Genomic DNA, 18,811 nt, shown 5'->3' on the forward strand with positions numbered 1-18,811 from the left:
TTTAAAGGTCACAGGACAATCACAATTGTTCCTACCGATTTTTTTTTTTTTTTTTTTTTTTTTTGCGGTACGCGGGCCTCTCACTGTCGTGGCCTCTCCCGCTACGGAGCACAGGCTCTGGACAGGGAAGCCCTGATTTTGTGTTTTGATCATGGTATATCCCCAGTTCATTCTGGTATTCCTAGAACAGCGTCTGCCACATAACAGGTACTCAATAAATATTTTTTTATACCAGTGAAACTATGAGTAGATTAAAAGTAAGACTTTCAGGAGCTTCCCTGGTGGTGCAGTGGTTAAGAATCCGCCTGCCAATGCAGGGGACATGGGTTCGATCCCTGGTCCGGGAAGAACCCACATGCCACGGAGCAACTAAGCCCGTGCACCACAACTATTGAGCCTGTGCTCTAGAGCCTGTGAACCACAACTACTGAGCCCACATGCCTAGAGCCCGTGCTCCACTGCAATGAGAAGCCTGCGCACTGCCACGAAGAGTAGCCCCCGCTCACTGCAACTGGAGAAAACCTGCGTGCAGCAACGAAGACGCAACGCAGCCAAAAATAAATAAATAAGTTTTTTTTTAAAAAAAGTAAGACTTTCAGAATTTTCTTTAAAAACTTCCTCAGGGCTCATAGTTCTCTAAGACATTATATAAATGACTTAATCTGCAGACACTGCCCTCCTGTACCACATGATCTAAAAGTTTTGTGCTTTTTTTCATTTTCAAATTCAAAGCATCCGGTTTATCTATCCCTTCCTTTTCGTTCTCTCTGACAGCACGCTTATTGGGTCTTTATCACTTCTCACTTGGCTTACTGCAAGATTTCTCTGTGTCAGTCTCTCCCCGTTCCTCCCAAGCTGTACAATACCTTTCATCCTCCCCAAACAGCATTTTCTTGACATCACTTCCCTTTACTTGCTCCTAAGAGGTACCTGGAAGAAATTCAAATTCCATTGATTAGCTTTCAAACCCGTCCATAAATTGGCCAAATCCTACTTACAAAGCTTGATTCCACTACTCCCCAGTTTAAACCCTTAACTTCATCAGGCCAGCCACATCATCACTATCTCGAGAATACGCTGTGCTCACCCCCATCGTGGCTCACATTATTCCCTTCATCTGGGAAGCTCTATCAAGTCCTTTCCATTTTTCCAAGTCCTGTCCACCCCTTAAGGTATAGATCACAATCTACCTCTTTCATAAAGCTTCTCTTATATGACAATTAATCAATTGACTGAGTACACAGTACAATACTATATGGTCATCTAGTCCTTCCTTGACTTAAGTACTTTTTGTTTATGCTGATTACTAATATGCTTTATGAATTTTACTTGGGAATTATGAATTACATATGTATATGTCCCACCTCTTTAAAAGCATTTGTAAACGCTTTGAAGGACATCATTGTTTGTAAGACATAGCCCTACACTTATACTTCTACAAGTTTTTGTTTTGTTTGTCTTCTTGCACATAGTAGACCCTCAAAATATTTGTTTACTCTAGTATTTTTATCCCCCCAAATTGTGCAATAGGATATTGTTTCTGGATTTAAACCTGAAAAGGGCTAAATTGTTAATAAATCCCTGAAAGAACATACTCTCATATTTAACTGAGGATAACAAAATATTGCATGGACCAAGCTGTGAGAACAGTTGAGATTCTGATATGTAACAAAATCTGAATATGACTGTAAAGTGGTAGAAAAAAATGTGAAGGAGCAAGTTTTCCAGTTTGCACTGATTATAAAATCCTATGCGGCAAATGGTAGTTTAATTGCAAATATTTTTTTACTAGTTGTTTAGACATACAACTGAAAATTTATTTTTGAATATAAAAGACTAATTTTTTACTAAGTAACATCTTCCATAAACAATGGGAGTTTCTAAGAATTTCTGTTAGGAGACATTTACGTTAATATTTTGTTTCCATGTGAACTATCGTCACACAGACATCAGTTTGTATGACGTAAGTAAGATAGATTTAGTTTTTGGCCCAGAATATATTATTCCATAAGCCCTTATAGAGCACATCAAAAAATCTCTCTACAACAGAACTATCACATTGTCCACCTGAAAAAAGAAACCCATCAGGGAGCACAAAATGATAGGGTATAAGGTAAAAGAGTTAAGGCAATTAATTATTATTTATATATTCCCTACAACTGGTCTCATCTAAAGATGTACTGTGAGGTTATTAGGTCAGTAAAGGACTCTCCCTCTAATCTTCTGGGGAAAAAAAAAGCATATCTCATAATAGGGGCAGAAAGTGGCTATAAATTCCAGTCCCATTATCACACTATTAACAGAACTACTGTGGGAATGTAAATTGATACAACCACTATGGAGAACAGTATGGAGTTTCCTTAAAAAACTAAAAACAGAACTACCATATGACTCAGCAATCCCACTACTGGGCATATACCCTGAGAAAACCATAATTCAAAAAGAGACATGTACCACAATGTTCATTGCAGCACTATTTACAATAGCCAGGACATGGAAGCAACCTAAGTGTCCATCGACAGATGAATGGATAAAGAACATGTGGCACATATATACAATGGAATATTACTCAGCCATAAAAAGAAACGAAATTGAGTTACTTGTAGTGAGGTGGATGGACCTAGAGTCTGTCATACAGAGTGAGGTCAGTCAGAAAGAGTAAAACAAATACCATATGCTAACACATATATATGGGATCTAAAAAAAAAAAAAAAAAAGGTACTGATGAACCTAGTGGCAAGGCAAGAATAAAGACGTAGAAATAGAGAATGCACTTGAGGACACGGGCTGGGGGGGTGGTAAGCTGGGGCGAAGTGAGAGTAGCATCAACATATATACACTACCAAATGTAAAATAGATAGCTAGTGGGAAGCAGCAGCATAGCACAGGGAGATCAGCTCGGTGCTTTGCGATGACCTAGAGGGCTGGGATAGGGAGGGTGGGAGGGAGACGAAGAGGGAGGGGATATGGGGATATATGTATATGTATAGCTGGTTCACTTTGTTGTACAACAGAAACTAACACAGAATTGTGAAGCAATTATACTCCAATAAAGATCTATTAAAAAAGAATAAACCAGAACTACTCTTCTCAGGCTGGTGCCTGCCTTCAGTTGCCCTATTGATATATCAGCTGTCCCTTGGAAGCTGCTTATGAGACCATAAATGAAAATCTTCTCTAACTCTCCTTCAGGGCTAGTATTAACCAGGAGCTAAAAAATTCAAATGCTATAAAACTAAATGAATATGTAGGCATATCAGATATAACATTTTTTTAAAAAGTAGAATAAAGATGTCATTATAACTTGTTCTGTAAAAGACTACAGTTGCACTACGAAAGCAGGTTTAAACTAATAGATTTGTGCCACAGTACATATAATACCTGGGTAGGGAAAGAAGTCTAATATGTATCTAACACAGGAAGGAAGTGATTGAGTTAGGCATCAACAATATTTATTAAACACTCAGGTGGTGATTGCTATGATGTGACAAGGCTGTGGACTTGGTGATAAGGAAATTATTACCTGGGGGGAAATATTTTGGATCTGTGGCTTTAAGAGTAGTGGTATTCTGTACGTACAATATCTCTTCACTTGATCCACAAATAAAACATATGGACTTTTAGGCATTAAGTAGTTCTCAAACAGGGATTATTGGCAAAGTCTAGAGATGTTTTTGGTTGTCACAACTTGCCAGGAGGACTGCTAATGGCATCTAGTGAGTAGAGGTCAGGAATGCTGCTATCCTACAAAGCGCAGGAAACACATATTCCTCCCCCAGCCCCCAGCAAGAAATTATCCAGCCTAAAAGTCTATAGTGCCAAAGTCAAGAAAGCCTATACCAGGTCCCGCTCTAGCAGTTAATTTCTGTGTCCCGTAATTCCTCTTTTGTGATCAAGTGCATAGGAGCTGGGTTAGGCTATCCTGTGGCAAGTAAGTCTGCACATCATCACATTTTGGCTGCTCATTTAGAGGGCCAGGTTGGACTCAGTTTTAGGGTTGAATTGACTTTCAGATTATTTCTATGGCACCCAGACTTGACCTATAAGCCAGGCAAGATTGCTTTCTGGCTTTTACTGTCCTTATAGGAAATGGTGCTAGATTCAGCAGGTTAGGCAATCAAGAGGCATCTAAATATTTGAAGTATTTCATCTTTGAGTGTATTAGGAAAACGAATCTCAACTCCCACCCCAGACCGATTGGAAACAATTTGCATTTTAACATGATCCACAGAGAAGCACTGTTCTAATATACATTGAGGAAAAAAGGAAGAGAGAAGAAAGACAATGCTTATATGAGCAAAATGAGATAGATAACCAGTGTCTTGATCCTTGAATATAGTACTGTGTCCAGTTCAGGGACAATCTTACAGAGGACCGTCAGTAGGTCAGAGGAGAGTTATGAAAATAAAAACTGCTTTCTGAGGATCAGATAAGGAAATCATAGTTATTTTGCTCAAAGACAAGAAAACTAAGCAACATGAAGAGTTCAAACTTGTGATCTATTAATATGCTAAAAATTAAAAGGCTGACCCCCACATGGTTTTGTGGTAAAATGAAAACCTCCTTCTAAAGGCCTTAAAAATAGGATGACTTAACTTTACTTAGAGGATAGATTTTAAAAGCTCTTTGTAGCGAAACCTAGAAAGCACTTAAAGTCATAATGATTTTAGAATTACAGAATTTTAGAACTGGAAGGTAGTTAGGGATAAAATTCACTCAGTCTAGTCATTTTACAGAAAATAAAATGAATTCCAGAGAAGAAAAATAATTCACCAAAGTCACAGAGCAACTTAGCAGTTAGAGCTGGGACTAGAATTCAGGTCTCTTGACTCAACATCACCTAGTTTTGAAGAATTCTTTTATTACTTAGTTCTGTGACCTCACCAAGCTTGTTTTCTTATATAAAAAATTGGAGAAATATTCCTATTTTGAAAGATTTTAAGATAAAATGAGTTTATACTTAAATTATGTATGTAGTAATGCTTATCCCTTCCTAATATACTAACCATGTCACACTTCAGTACTGTCCTCTTATTTTACTATAGGAGTTCCTTAAAGGACAGGGATCTTTCCTCTCTCCCTCCCTCCCTCCCTTCCTTCCTTCCTCTTTACAATTCTATCAATTTTTTACCTCTTCATTCCATCTAAATTGCAAAAAATGTGAATTTAAGATTTTAATCTTAAACAATATTTATTAATACAGGTAAATATTTATAGTTTTAAGTGGCAAAAGCAATATAACAATTATAAGAATAATCCATCTACGTCAAAGAGCACATATATATACATATACACCTATATGCATATATACACAGACACACACACACATACATATATACAAACACCCTTGGAGAAAATTCTGAAAGGATTTGGTGTATGGTGACATTATGAGCAATCAGTTTGCAAATGTTACCCAAGCAGTGAAGAAGCACTGGGGCCTTTGGACTGTAAGCAGTTCTTGGTAAAGCTTTTATCTGGAAGTTGCTGGAGAAGGTCTGGGCACAGATCTGGCTTCATGTGTGACCTGTGCAACCAGAAGGCCCCACTCTTGGTTTAATGCTTTGCTGTCTTGAAATTCTTAATAATCTTTGAACAAGAGGTGCCTCATTTTCACTGTGTTCTGGGTCTCTCAAATTATGCGGTCAGTCCTGTCTGAGCAGCTCAGCTCTGGCCCATTCACTGGTAGATGGTTGCAGGGTGCGCTCTATCTCTCAGGAGGTCTTGATTTCTTTAAATTTGTTTTTCTTTTTAAAAAAGTACAGTCATATTATAAAAAATTAGAAGATGAATTAGCAGAAAAAATTAAGTCATCCTCGAAACTCTCAAAGGCAGAGACATTTTCATAAGCATCTCTTCATACATCACGATGTTCAGTGTCTAGTCAGAAGAATAAAAAGCGATTCATTACTTTAGAGTATGAATTGCCAAACATAATTACAAAATAGGTATGTGTATGAAAATTAGGCAATTCCTTGAGATTAGCTTTTGTGTTAGTTTTTTATTGCTATGTAACAAATTACTGCAAATTTAGCAGTTTAAAACAACACAAAAACATTGTCACAAATATCTGTAGGTCAGAAATCTGGGCATGATGTGAGTGGGTTCTCTGCTCAGGGTCTCACCAGGCTGAAATCAAGGTGCCAGCCTGGGCTGTGTTTCTCATCTGGGGCTCACAGTCCTCTTCCAAACTCAAATGTTTGGTGGTAGAATTCGTTTCCTTGCAGTTAATTGTAGGATTGTGGTCCCTGTTTCTTTGCTGGCTGTCAGCCAGGGGCTGCTCTCAGCTCCAGAGGCTGTCAGCATTCCTTACTATATACCTTCTTCCATCTTTAAACCAACCATGGCACGTTGAATCTTTCTTGGGCTTTGAATCACTGACTTCCTTTTCCGCTACCAGCCAGGAAAACTCTCTGCTTTTAAAGGGCTCCTGTGTTTAGGTCAGGTCCACCGGACAATCTATTTTAAAGTCAATTGTGCCATAAAACATAACCTAATCATGGTAGTAAAATACATCAGATTCACAGTACTGGGTATTATGCTCGGCATGTACACAAGGGTGTGGGAAATCTCAAGGGACCGTTTTAGAATTCTGCCTACCACGGCTATCCTAGAATCTCGTGTGAAGAACACGAGGTTCCTCTACCTCTCTATTCAATAGTCTTCTTCAATTCCCATTTTTAACTCTAGCATCTCTATTTTATAAGTTCACAGTTCAGCACAGTAAAACTGGTCACAAAGAATTTGCTTAGCTATGAGGGGAACACAAAGATTCTTTTGTTTTCAAAGGAAAAATTTTAGAGAACAAGAGTCTTACATTTTATTGCAAAAAGCCTAGTGTGTATCAATATATTTGTTTCATTAACTCTAACATAATCTAATGAGACAATAAGGCACATATTAAATTTAGATATGCTTACATTTTAAAATAAAAATTAAGACCAGATTATCTAGAAAGAATAAAACATAAGATTTAGAAAAGATTAACACAATTTAATGCTAACATGTTTGTGTCTTCCATATATGAAGTACTCAGGAAAAAGATAAGCAGAACACAAGACCCTATAGATAAATGAGCAAAGGACATGTCCAGACATTTAAAAAGAGGAAACAGAACAGACTAAAAGTTGGACTTCAGTGAACTAACATTGAGTGCATCGTATGTGTGTGAGGTGTTGGCATATATGACAAGTACAGGGCTGCTATTCAGACACAGGAACTGTTATGTCTGTGGCCAGAATCCATTCTTGTTTGGTGCTTCTGTTCTGATTGGTTGGTGCCTGTATTGCAGTGGTTGCATGTCGCAACTAAAGATCCCCCATGCCGCAAAAAAGATCCCAAGTTCCACAACTAAGACCTGGTGCAGCCAAATAAATAAATAAATAAAATTGAAAAAAAAAAGAAACTTGAGGTGTTGAGAGGCTAGTAATTTACCCAATCCAGGGCTAGAATTCAAATTCAGGTCTTTTAATCTAGAACAGAGCTTTTAATCACCATGTTACATTAGGAATGAAAAATGAGATACTACAATTTCTGTTCCTGGAGGAACTGGGATTGGACTAACCATTCCACTGTAAACAATAAGAAAACTGGACAAAGTATATGAAATAGCAGTTTTCAGGCACTGGACAACAGGCAGTGCAGGAATGTGATCCCTGAGAGAAGGGAAACAGATGAAGTGAGCCCTATAATTGCCTGCATTTCTGCCTGGAGACATTTCCCAGCCTGAGGTGCGGGGAGGGAGAATCCCAAGCGGACCATGGTAGTCTCACCGAGTTGAGGAGATGGAGATAAGTTTGGGGAGGCACAATTGGCTTTTTGTAGGACAGAGCTAAATGGAGAGAGAGTTTCAGAAATCTGTAAGAGGGGTTTTCCCCATGAGTCTATGGCTGGATACTAAGACACAGGCATAGGGTGAAATACTGTAAGTCTGGGCAAAGAATGATACCAAGAACTATAAATCAAATAATTCCCAGAGTTCACATAGAGCTTGAGGATAACTGAGTTCCAATCAGAGCCAGAGAAGCACATGGTTTTACACATTGGGGAACAAAGAAGGAAAGGGGACAAACAATGCTTATGTTAAAAAGGCAAAAGAAAAAAAAAAGACGGATAGAGGAATGGACAGGTATGTGATAAAACAAGCAGAGTAAAATGTTCTTTGGGTTTTTAAAAACTATTTATTTATTTATCTATTTGGCTGCGTTGGGTCTTAGTTGCGGCATGCGGGCTCCAGAGTGCGCGGGCTTGGTAGTTGCAGAGCGTCGGCTGTAGAGCATGCAGGCTTAGTTGCGCCGCAGCATGAGGGACCTTAGTTGCCTGACCAGGGATCAAACCCGCGTCCCCTGCATTGGAAGGCAGATTCTTAACTACTGGACCACCAGGGAAGTCCCCAGAGTAAAATACTAATGGTAAAATCTAGACAGTAGATATCCATTGTGTTGACTGCAAATTAAAGGATTAATATGGGAGTATTATGAAAAATTTTATGCCCATAAATTTCACAACTTACATGAAATGGACAAAGTCTTTGAGAGACACCATGGTGGTTTAAAAGTACCTCCACTGAAAGGTAGAGCCTAATTCCCCTCCTTTTGATTGTGGGCCTTTGTATTGTTGTGGGGTTTTTTAAGATTTTTTTTTTTTTGATGGGGACTATTTTTAAAGTCTTTATTGAATTTGTTATAATATTGCTTCTGTTTTATGTTTTGGTTTTTTGGCTGCGAGCCATGTGGTATCTTAGCTACCCAACTGGGGATCGAACCCACACCCCCTGCATTGGAAGGCGAAGTCTTAACCACTGGACCGCCAGGGAAGTCCCTGTATTCTGTTTTAGAATACAAATAGAATATAGTGGAATGGATGGTGTTTGATTTCTGAGACTAGGTCACTAAGGCATCATGGTTTCCTCTTTGCCCTCTCTCTTGGATTGGTCACTTGGCAGGAAACCATGTCTTCAGGATATTCAAGCAACTCTCTAGAGATGCCCATGTGGTTGGAAATTGAGGCCTCCTGCCAGCAATCAGCAGCAAATTGAGATTCCTGATAACAATCAGTGAGGAACTGAGGTCTCCTGCCAAAAGCCATGTGAGTCAGCCACCTTGCAAGCAGAGCCTTCAGCTCTAGTCAAGCTTTCGTATGACTAGAGCCCTAGCTGACATCTTGCCCTATTAGAGATCCTGAGCCAGAACAATCCAGTTAAGGGCTCTTCAATTCCTGAGCCACAGAAACTGTGAGATAATGAATGCTTAGTTTTAAGCTGTTAAATTCTCAGGTAACTTACTATGCAGCAAGAGATAACAAATACAGTCACAAACTACCAAAGCTTACTCAAGAAAACTATACAACCTTTACCTATAATCTACAAAAGAAATCAAACTAGTAGTTAAAACCGTCCAGCAAAGAAAACTCCAGGCTTAGATGGCGTCCTTGAATTCTATCAAACATTTAAGAAAAAAATAGTATCAGCTGTTAGTTTAATTGTTGCTCCTTTCAATGTCATCTTTTTTTTTTTTCCCTCTAGCTATCTGATGCTTTTTCCATCATTGGTTATTGGCAGTTTTACAAGAATGTGATTTCATGTGGTTTTCATTTTATTTTCCTGTTTGGGGTTCATGAGGGCTCTTGAATCTGTGGTTTGATGTATTTCGGCAACTTTGTAACGTTCTCATTCTCTCTTAAAATATTGCTTGTTTCATTTTCTTTCTCCTCTCTTTCTGGGATACCAATTTCCTATGTTAGATCTTGCTATATCTTCTATGTCTTAATTTCTCTTCTGTATTTCATTGTTTTGTCTCTTTCTGCATTATTCTGGATATTTTCTTCGAACTTGTGTTTATTCACTAACTCTCTTCAGCTATGCCTGTTTTATTGTCAAATCCATCCATTAAGATTCTAATTTCAGTCATGTTATTTTTCAGTTCTAGTATTTCCATATTGTTTATGTAATTTTCAGTTCTTTGCCAAAATTCTCATAAGTTTAGTTTGTGTCTGTAAACTCCAATACTTGGAGGTCATGCAGATCTATTTAAATAAAAACTTCTGCTGGTGTTCATTTATATCTCTTGGTGTAGCTACTTTTTACTATGTGCTTTACAATGTACTTACAAAACTGTTTAGATTTTGAGGCCTATTGCATTAATTTTCTATTGCTGCTAACAGTTTTACCACAAACTTAGCATCTTCAAACAGACATTTATTATCTCATAGGTTCCGTGGGTTAAGAGTGCAAGCACAGCTCAAAGGGCCTCTGTTTCAGGGTCTTACAAGGCTAAATCAAGGTGTCAGCCTGAGCTGTGATCTCAGCTGAGGTTCCACTATGAAAGGATCCACTTCCAAACTTACATGGTTGCAGTATTCAGTTCCCTGCAGACTGTTGGACCAAGGACCTACTTCTTGCTTTTGGCTAGAGACCACCCTCAGTTGCTTGCCATGTGGCCCTCTCTGAAGGCCAGTTCACAACATGGCAGCTTGCTTCTTTAAAATTAGCAAGGGAGAGAGTTCCCTAACAAGATGGGCATAAGGATCTGATGTAATATAATCATATACACATAAATGATACATCCCATCATCTTTGTGGTATTGCATTAATTAGAAGCAAGTCCTAGATCACCTTCTCCACACATACACTTCCCCCCCACACACACAGAGAATACGAGCTTATAGGGATCATGGGGGGTTACCTTAGAGTCTGCCCACCATACTAAGGATATTAATTTCCTCTAAGAGAGTTCAGATTTGCTTTAGTCAAGCACCTGGGAGTTCTAAAAATCTTAGATAACTTCAGTCCAATTTCAGGGATTGAGAGTATTCAAAGGTGAGCTGCCTGTTCAAGCTCCTTCCCTCACATCAACTTTCTGGCCAGCAAGGAGGACAGTGAGAGAGAAGGTTGCACCCTCATTTAAATTTCACTGGCCAATACTTAGTCACAATGCTCCTTCCTAACTGCAAGGAAGGATGAAAAATATAGCTTTTATTTCAGATGGTCATATGCCTGGGAAAAATGGAAAGAAGTAGAGTACAAAATTGAGGTAAGTGCAACTAGTGGACTCTACCAAAAATGGTTAATAGGTAGATTATATTTTTAAATTTATTCCCCGAGAGATTAGTCTTATATTTTACTTTCTTTGGTATTTATTTCCAAAGTATGTCTAGCAGTTACAGATCTTTAAAATAAGCCTAATGCTTAGTTCACATAAGAATACACTACTTCCAAATCAGTTAATTTTAGAGATAGGGATGCAGTATCCATTGCCCAAGTGTTCATTAATTTCACACTTTCCTTTTGAAATGAAATACAAATTAATGTTCTTCAAGTATTTTAAATTTATATCATTATTACAGACTGTAACTCCAGAATGCTGATTTAATCAGTATGTTATTTCTGTTTGGCAATGAAATATTGAGTGATACAATATATAGCTTGTAGGAATACTCAACATTTAAGAAACTGTTTCATATAGGGATATTAGAAAAATATCAGCTGACCTAGAAAGTTGTACAGTACTGTGTTAATTTCTAGGCTCACATGTTTTAGGCATAAATATCCCTTACGTAATAATGTTAGGATTTTCTTTTCCATATAGAAAGCTCCAGAAATAAAAATGTTCAATGTAATTTTATGGGAAAAAAATTGGTACTCTATTTTTTTCCAGGTTGAAAAAGTAAACTTTGTTTTGCTTTAAATTAATAGGTTAGATTACGTTGAAACACTTACTCTTTTTTTAAATTTTATTTATGAAACACTTACTCTTATACATTGTGATTTCTCTACAAGTTGAGGCCAGTAACAAATTATAAATTATGCAAGCAAAAAAAAATAATAATAATACTTTCATTTTTAGTAGTTGTAGATCAAGTAATTTGGACCAGATCTTCTACAGAGTACATCGGGAAAAGCTGATAGCTGAACACAATTTTTAAAATATCTGCTTAAAGACATGAGAGAGCTGACAATAACTGTCGGCTAAGGAAGCACAGAAACTTAGGTAGGTGAGCTTCTTTTCCGTGAAAGCGTTGGCCAATTCTGTAAGTGGTATCTGACATACTGAGTGGCTATCCTGACAGTCTTCGTGGGACCCAGGTGAAGAGGTATTGGAGTATGAGGCCTGCAGTGATAAACCCTTCCCCTTACTTTGAATAGGATCCCAAAAGGCTGTCCATCATGAGTAAGAGTGATTCAGAAGCAAACAGGCCTTCAAAGGCCTGTTTATGAATATGACCATCTGAAATAAAAGCTATATTTTTCATCCTTCCTTGCAGTTAGGAAGGAGCATTGTGACAATGTATTGGCCAGTGAAATTTAAATGAGGGTGCAACCTTCTCTCTCACTGTCCTCCTTGCTGGCCAGAAAGTTGATGTGAGGGAAGGAGCTTGAACAGCAATCTTGGATCATAAGTTGCAAGTCAAGTGCTGAGGTTGGTAAAGCAACACAGAAACTTTGAGATACTTAACTCTGAAATTCTTTTAAGTGAGAGGGAAAACTTTTTCTTTTTTTAAAGCCACTGTTATTTGGGGTTTTAGTTTTATGCTGCTGTATTTAATCTTAACTGATACACATTTCAATTATTGGCGTATTACTCCTTTATTAGAAATTGTAAATGAGAAATTATTTCAACACCTGAAGACCAAGATACAACAGAAGACTCCATAGGCTCAAGATTTTGAGACATCTTAGAAAGAGTTTTCTGTAAAGTATATCCTTTCCGTGGCATGGCAACATCATTCTTCTTTAAAAAGGTTACTGGACAGACATCGTTTCCGCCATCACCTATATAAACAATTCGTGTATAATTCACTCCTCGTTGTAACTGTTTACATACAAATTCTACCAAAACTACATTTTTGCAAAGATTTGGGGGGCACCTAGTGCAAGAATGAGCATGATAATTTTCCACAGTGAGATGACCATCGCTGTCAAAAGCTGCTGGATTTGTAAAGACTTTATCAAACACGTCATGAACATTGCTAGCTTCTAAAACCCAATCTATGAAGACTGAATTTGAATCTGAAATAATGATGCAGTCAAATTTATCCTTGTTCTTTCTTATAAAGTTTAAAAGTTCCACCATCCCTGGAGTGAAAGGCATTGATATCATTGCTCTTTTCATTTCATCTTCTCTTACACCTTTATCTCCCAAATACTTAAAGACTCTGCCCATAAATTCTGTCCAAAATCCTTTTTCATAAGAATCTTGTAGTTCAATAGGAAGCTTTTTCTCTGGAGCACATTGTACAATCCAGGTATCGCTATTATCATCTATGATTGTATTGTCAAAGTCAAAAACCAACAAAATTTTCATGGTTCCAGAAACAGATTTGGGTTACCCTGGAAAAGAAGAAATATTATTCCCTAAACATACTCGGTTCTACATATCTAGCTATAGTATCTATTTAACAAAATTACTCTTAATCTGCTGAAACAAAGGGTGAATATAAACAAGTTAAAATGACTAAGCATTCTAAGACTACCATTTAAGCACTTTTTCCTAAGAAGCAAAGTTCATATTTGAGTATGCTAAATGAATGGAAAACAGAACATATAAAAAGGATACTCAGGGTATTATTGTGTTCCTGAGGGGGTGATTCTTTGAGCACTCAGAATTAAACTAGAGAGCAATCTAATGAGAGAAGTAATGAAACAATTATTCCCTTACACTTTAATTTAGAAAAGTTATAAAATAAGACAGAAAAAAATGTAGGCTAGTCATTCTTATTGTCTTTAAATTATCAATCACAAACTTATTAGTTTAAAATGTTTACAATGAGCCTCATTTTAAATAATAGGTCATGTACAATACATATTCTCTGTGAACTAACCAAAACTCTGACCAAATTTAACATAATCTGAAATCTTGCAAAATTTAAATAATTTTTTGAAAAAGGTTTTTAGCTTGAAATCATCGTTGTCAATGTTATAACCAAATGGTTGCTTGATGTTGTACTTGAAAGTCTAAACAAATTACTTGAACTGGAGGTCAGTTGAATTCTTCCACACTAGAAGTAACTTTTGTTAACAATTTTCACATTTATTTATATTTTCTCTAGATAGTTTAGCTCTGGAGTACCAAATAATCTGGATATATGTGAATAATCACACTGCTTTTGATATGACAATTACTCAAGTCTCTGTTTTCATTAATAGATAATGAAGATCATTAACTTAAATCTCAAGAGAAAAGGAATGAATCAACAGATGGTATAAATGAAAATTATCATGTAAAAAAGATAATTATACAGAATTCCCAGGAAAAGCTACAATTAGTGTCTGTAAACAACAACAAAAATTTTTTTTAAAGAGTAACTGTTATTTTTATAGATATCACTATATGCCAGATACTGGACTAAGAACCTTACAATCTCATCATCTGTCATAAACCCATTTAGTAGGAATTATTATTATCCTCATCTTAAAGATATATAACTGGAGCTTAAGTATTAATTAAGTTGGTTAAGTATTAGTTAAATGGCAGAGCTAGAATTTGGACTCAGGTCTGCCTGACTCCAAAGTTCATGCTTTAGTAATATACTCTAGTGCCTAAGAAATAGAATAACGACTATTAATCAGTTTAAAAATAAAATATTAAGTAGGTCATTTTGACGAAAAGATGTTTAATAACATGAAAACATTCATTAATCTCGAAGTACACACTAACCATCTGTGATCTACTTTACAACCATTCTGAAGTTTTAGCAAGAAATCCTAAAATGAAAAGTGAAGAACCCCACCAATAAGAAAAAGAAGAGATCAATTAAAAATAGAAAACATGGGGGACTTCCCTGGTGGTCCAGTGGTTAAGAATCCACCTTCCAATGCAGGGGATGCAGGTTCGATCCCTGGTCGCGGAGCTAAGATCCCACATGCTGCGGGGCAACTAAGCCTACGCACTGCAACTGCAGAGCACGGGGGCCACAACTAGAGAATGCATGTGCCGCAAACTATAAAGCCCAAGCGCTCTGGAGCCTGCGCACCACAACTAGAGAGCCTGTGCGCCACAACGAGGAGCCCACGTGCTGCAATGAAGATCCCAAGTGCTGCACATAAGACCCGATTGACACAGCCAAAAAAAAAGAAAACATGGCATTTATCTACATGTATTCTGTGGTTTATAATGATAGATATCCAGCAGGTGAAACTGAGAATGAGCTCACGACTCATATAAGAGTAAGTATTTTTTGCCTCTCAATTTAGAATATCTGGAGAATAACAAACCTAGAGGATGTATCTCCTGTTGTATGAATTTAGATGGTATAATGGTATGAAGTATTCTGATACCCTGGATCCATGAATTGCTAAATGTCTAATCCAGGTGTCCCTGATTGGCTTCCAGAGATTTAAGTGCAGAAATCACTTTCCCATAGAAACAATGTAATAAATAGCAATAAAGCACAGTTGACAATCACGTTGGTAATGCACCTAAGCACATTTTGAATTAAAATGCTTTTTAGGCATTCTGAATTTATACACAATTAAAAAAATTTTTTTCAAATGTAACTCATTGTTGGTTGCAAAGTGTTTCAAACCTAGACTTAATCAGCCACAAGTTACTAAAATTCCTTCACTATTAACCTCCAAATAAGCTGTATCATAAGCCTGAAGTTAACAAAGTTCCAACTGTTAACTTAGTTCCACTGTTGACTATTAATTTCTATCTACAAGTGTACTTTTCTTAATTTCGGATCTTTTTCCATTAGTTTTTTCCCACCACTCAACATAAACCTATATTTAAAATACTTACCCAATTTAGTATTTCCAAGACAATTAATCTTATTTCAGCATGGAGCTTAGGTTAAACAGTCATGACAATCTTCAGTTTTAAACACCAGCCAGTTTCTAACCAACATTACTCCTACTCTATATGCAGGGGAAAAAGTCTTCTGATTCCAAGCAAAGGAATGGAGACTTCTTAACTCCTAAAATTAATAAAAGTAGTTAAGATATTTAAAAATTTACCTTTTCTAATATGTTTTCTCTTACATCAGAAAAGCACCTATGGCAATGGGAGGAATAAAATTTTGTTTAAACAAAAACCTTAAATACAAAACAGGGAATGTTATGTGAGTATAAACTCTTATTCAGTGGATAAAATCACAGGTGTTAGGTTGATTATGTTAAGATTTCCAGATTCCAGTTTTTCTTTTTACCTATTAAATAACAGACAAATACCAAATTCTGTTGTCAATAAACTTTCAAAGATTTAGTGCTGTACTTGAAATAAAAATGTCTCCAAAAATTAAGGATGTGTAGAAAGATTTAGTGAAAGTGAATCTATTTTGAAATCAGTTTGTTAAAATGCCAGAAGCAGTTATTAACTGTTCTCTCCAGAAGCACGTAAAGTATATATTTTGTATGTCTGCAATGTTTCCAGGGTCTAACAATAGCCTATGTGCTTTTTTACAATAATGAAAACTAGAAACTACATAGACATCCAAGAATAGGGGATTGCTTAAATAAGATATGTACATGATAGCCATATAACAGACCATTTATTTAGTGAGTAAAAGGTTAAGATGTTCAAATTAAACAAACAAGTCACAAAACAATGTTTACAGTATAATCTCATTTTTGCTTTTAAAAAAGAAATGTCTGTATACAGTGGTAGCATCAATTGCAGTGCATTCTTTTCCTACGCTGATTTTGTACTAAAATATTTTCCCCGGAATAATTTAAGCTCTGTTTCAGATCAAAGTGCATATGCTACCTTCTTAATTTCACAACAAAGAAAAAAAATGAGTGGTGGCCATGGAAGGTAAATAACTAATTCTAGATACACTTGGCTGTAAAGATCCATGGATTAGAGTTAGAACCAGGTGTTGTAAGTCAAATGATACCTGAACACTACGCCAAACTGGCAAATTACTGACACCAAATATTGTAAGATTCAATAATTTTTGTAATCAATTTAGTTAAAATTCCACAGAATTTTTGTTAGGAGGTAATCTCCATGGGTCTCTAGTGGCTCTGCATATCTTACAAGGTACTCACTGCCCTTTGCTCTGGATATCGTCTCAAAAATGTATGTAAGGGCTTCCCTGGTGGCGCAGTGGTTAAGAATCCGCCTGCCAATGCAGGGGACACAGGTTCCAGTCCTGGTCCTAAGAAGATCCCACATGCTGTGGAGCAGCTAAGCCCATGAGCCACAACTACTGAGCCTGTGCTCTAGAGCCCGTGAGCCACAACTACTGAGCCCACATGCCACAACTACTGAAGCCTGCACACCTAGAGCCCGTGCTCCACAACAAGAGAAGCCACCACAATGAGAAGCCCATGCCCCACAAAGAAGAGTAGCCTGGCTCACTGCAACTAGAGAAAGCTCGCGCGCAGCAACGAAGACCCAATGCAGCCAAAAATAAATAAGTAAAAAATAAATAAATTTATTTTTTAAAATGCATGTATAGTGAACAGTCTTGAAAGGCATGCTTATTGTCCATTATAATAAAGATCTGGATGCCCTAAGCTCAGGGTTCCTGTCCTGTAATGCAACACACTCCATGTGCAGGTGCCTTCTGGCACTCTTTGCATCATCCTGTGGCAACTGGGGCAAAATTACTGATATTCTGGCTACAGCTACTGCTGTAATTCATCACTGTTCTAGGGGTCTGCATCTTCTACAGAACGGTGGCAGCCTAAGTTGTCAGCATGCAAGTAGGGTAAAATCTCTGACTCTTCCCAGTTCTTGACTATTTTTTTTTTTTTTTTTTTGGCGGTATGCGGGCCTCTCACTGTTGTGGCCTCTCCCATTGCGGAGCACAGGCTCCGGACGCGCAGGCCCAGAGGCCATGGCTCACGGGCCCAGCCGCTCTGCGGCATGTGGGATCTTCCCGGACCGGGGCATGAACCCGTGTCCCCCGCATCGGCAGGTGGCCTCTCAACCACTGCACCACCAGGGAAGCCCAACATTTTTAAAACTATGATTCCAAAAAACCACCAATGTTGTATGTGCAAAAACTATATTTCTGCCAACAAATATTTTATTAATCCTTTCATACTCACCAGCATTATTACGATGGATCGATCATCTGATAGAAAACCTGAAGAAAAACAGTACAACTATGTGTTAGAACTTCAGTGATTAAAAATCTTACCTCCTTTCATATTGAGCAACTCCAGTTTGATGCCTAATGTGTATGTGTCATAGCCAACTACCTTGTAATGTTATTATTTGTACCTCGACGTGTTAGAAAAGGATCTTTTGAAACGTAGCCCATATTCACTCTTAACAGGGTTTTGTGTCCTTAGAGGTCTGACTGGTCCTCCAAATACATTCAATTTACTATACTGTATTTACCGAGCAATTAAAGATATCTTAAAGGCTCTAACATGAATGTTATAATCCAAGTTTTAACATTGCGATTTAAAAAAAAAAAAAAAGAAAACTAAGCCCCGTCTAGCCCAGATCATGCGTTAGAAACCAAAATATTTAAAAGCAGATTTTCTGTCAATTAATCCCTGAGTTTCTATAGTTGAGGGAGGAGGGCTTTGCCGTTCACCTTCCCCCGCGAGGTCTGTGGGTCACACACGACAAGCCCAGGCCTCGCTCTCCCGCACACCTGCCGGGTACATCCAGAAGCCAGGGGCAGGGACCTAGTCGGGTGTCGTTTCCCGAGAGGCGCACGTTGGATGCCGATGGGAGCACCAGGCCGGGCCCAACCGGGTCCCAGGGCTCGTCACTGACCCAGGCCAGAGACCCGCAGCCGTTCTGGCCTCGGCGCCGCTTCCGAGGGCTCTGTCCTCCCGCCCACTCCGGACGCCTGCGCCTGCGGGGGAGGACCGCCCCACTCGCACGCCTGGCCTTGACTTCCCGCGCAGGCGCAT

At 37.9% G+C, this 18,811-nt stretch overlaps 2 protein-coding genes across 6 annotated transcripts in view; both read right to left on the reverse strand.

Annotated features, from left to right (window-relative positions):
* The window catches only part of KLHL23 (kelch like family member 23), a 31,385-nt gene extending 25,842 nt beyond the window's left edge, over positions 1 to 5,543 (reverse strand). The window contains exons 1-2 of one of the 2 annotated variants that reach the window (XM_030852279.2): positions 5,414 to 5,543; positions 867 to 930 (exon numbers count right to left, since the gene is read on the reverse strand). In XM_030852279.2, the coding sequence (XP_030708139.1) occupies positions 867 to 900 (34 nt within the window). In that variant the 5' untranslated portion in view covers positions 901 to 930; positions 5,414 to 5,543. Of the gene's footprint in view, positions 1 to 866; positions 2,453 to 5,413 lie in introns of those variants that run through there. The other variant, XM_030852288.2, reaches the window with a different exon arrangement.
* Positions 5,173 to 18,625, reverse strand: PHOSPHO2 (phosphatase, orphan 2). Of its 4 annotated transcripts, XR_009564607.1 has the most exons (4): positions 18,487 to 18,625; positions 17,990 to 18,027; positions 15,735 to 15,909; positions 5,173 to 5,877 (listed from the first exon to the last, which is right to left on the reverse strand). XR_009564607.1 is itself a non-coding variant. In XM_030852385.2 (3 exons), exon 3 carries the CDS (start codon positions 13,296 to 13,298, stop codon positions 12,573 to 12,575), a length of 726 nt encoding a protein of 241 aa, XP_030708245.1. In that variant the 5' UTR covers positions 13,299 to 13,324; positions 17,990 to 18,027; positions 18,547 to 18,576; the 3' UTR covers positions 11,746 to 12,572. The 4 variants fall into 4 exon arrangements, 3 of the variants coding, with proteins under 3 accessions (XP_030708245.1, XP_030708240.1, XP_060158264.1); XM_030852385.2 differs by lacking the exons at positions 5,173 to 5,877; positions 15,735 to 15,909 and adding an exon at positions 11,746 to 13,324 and having other exon boundaries at positions 18,547 to 18,576; XM_030852380.2 differs by lacking the exons at positions 5,173 to 5,877; positions 15,735 to 15,909 and adding an exon at positions 11,746 to 13,324 and having other exon boundaries at positions 18,487 to 18,519.
* Positions 18,626 to 18,811: the final 186 nt, after the last annotated feature.

This window comes from Globicephala melas, chromosome 7 (assembly GCF_963455315.2).
Source record: "Globicephala melas chromosome 7, mGloMel1.2, whole genome shotgun sequence".
NCBI classification, from domain to species: Eukaryota; Metazoa; Chordata; class Mammalia; order Artiodactyla; family Delphinidae; genus Globicephala; species Globicephala melas.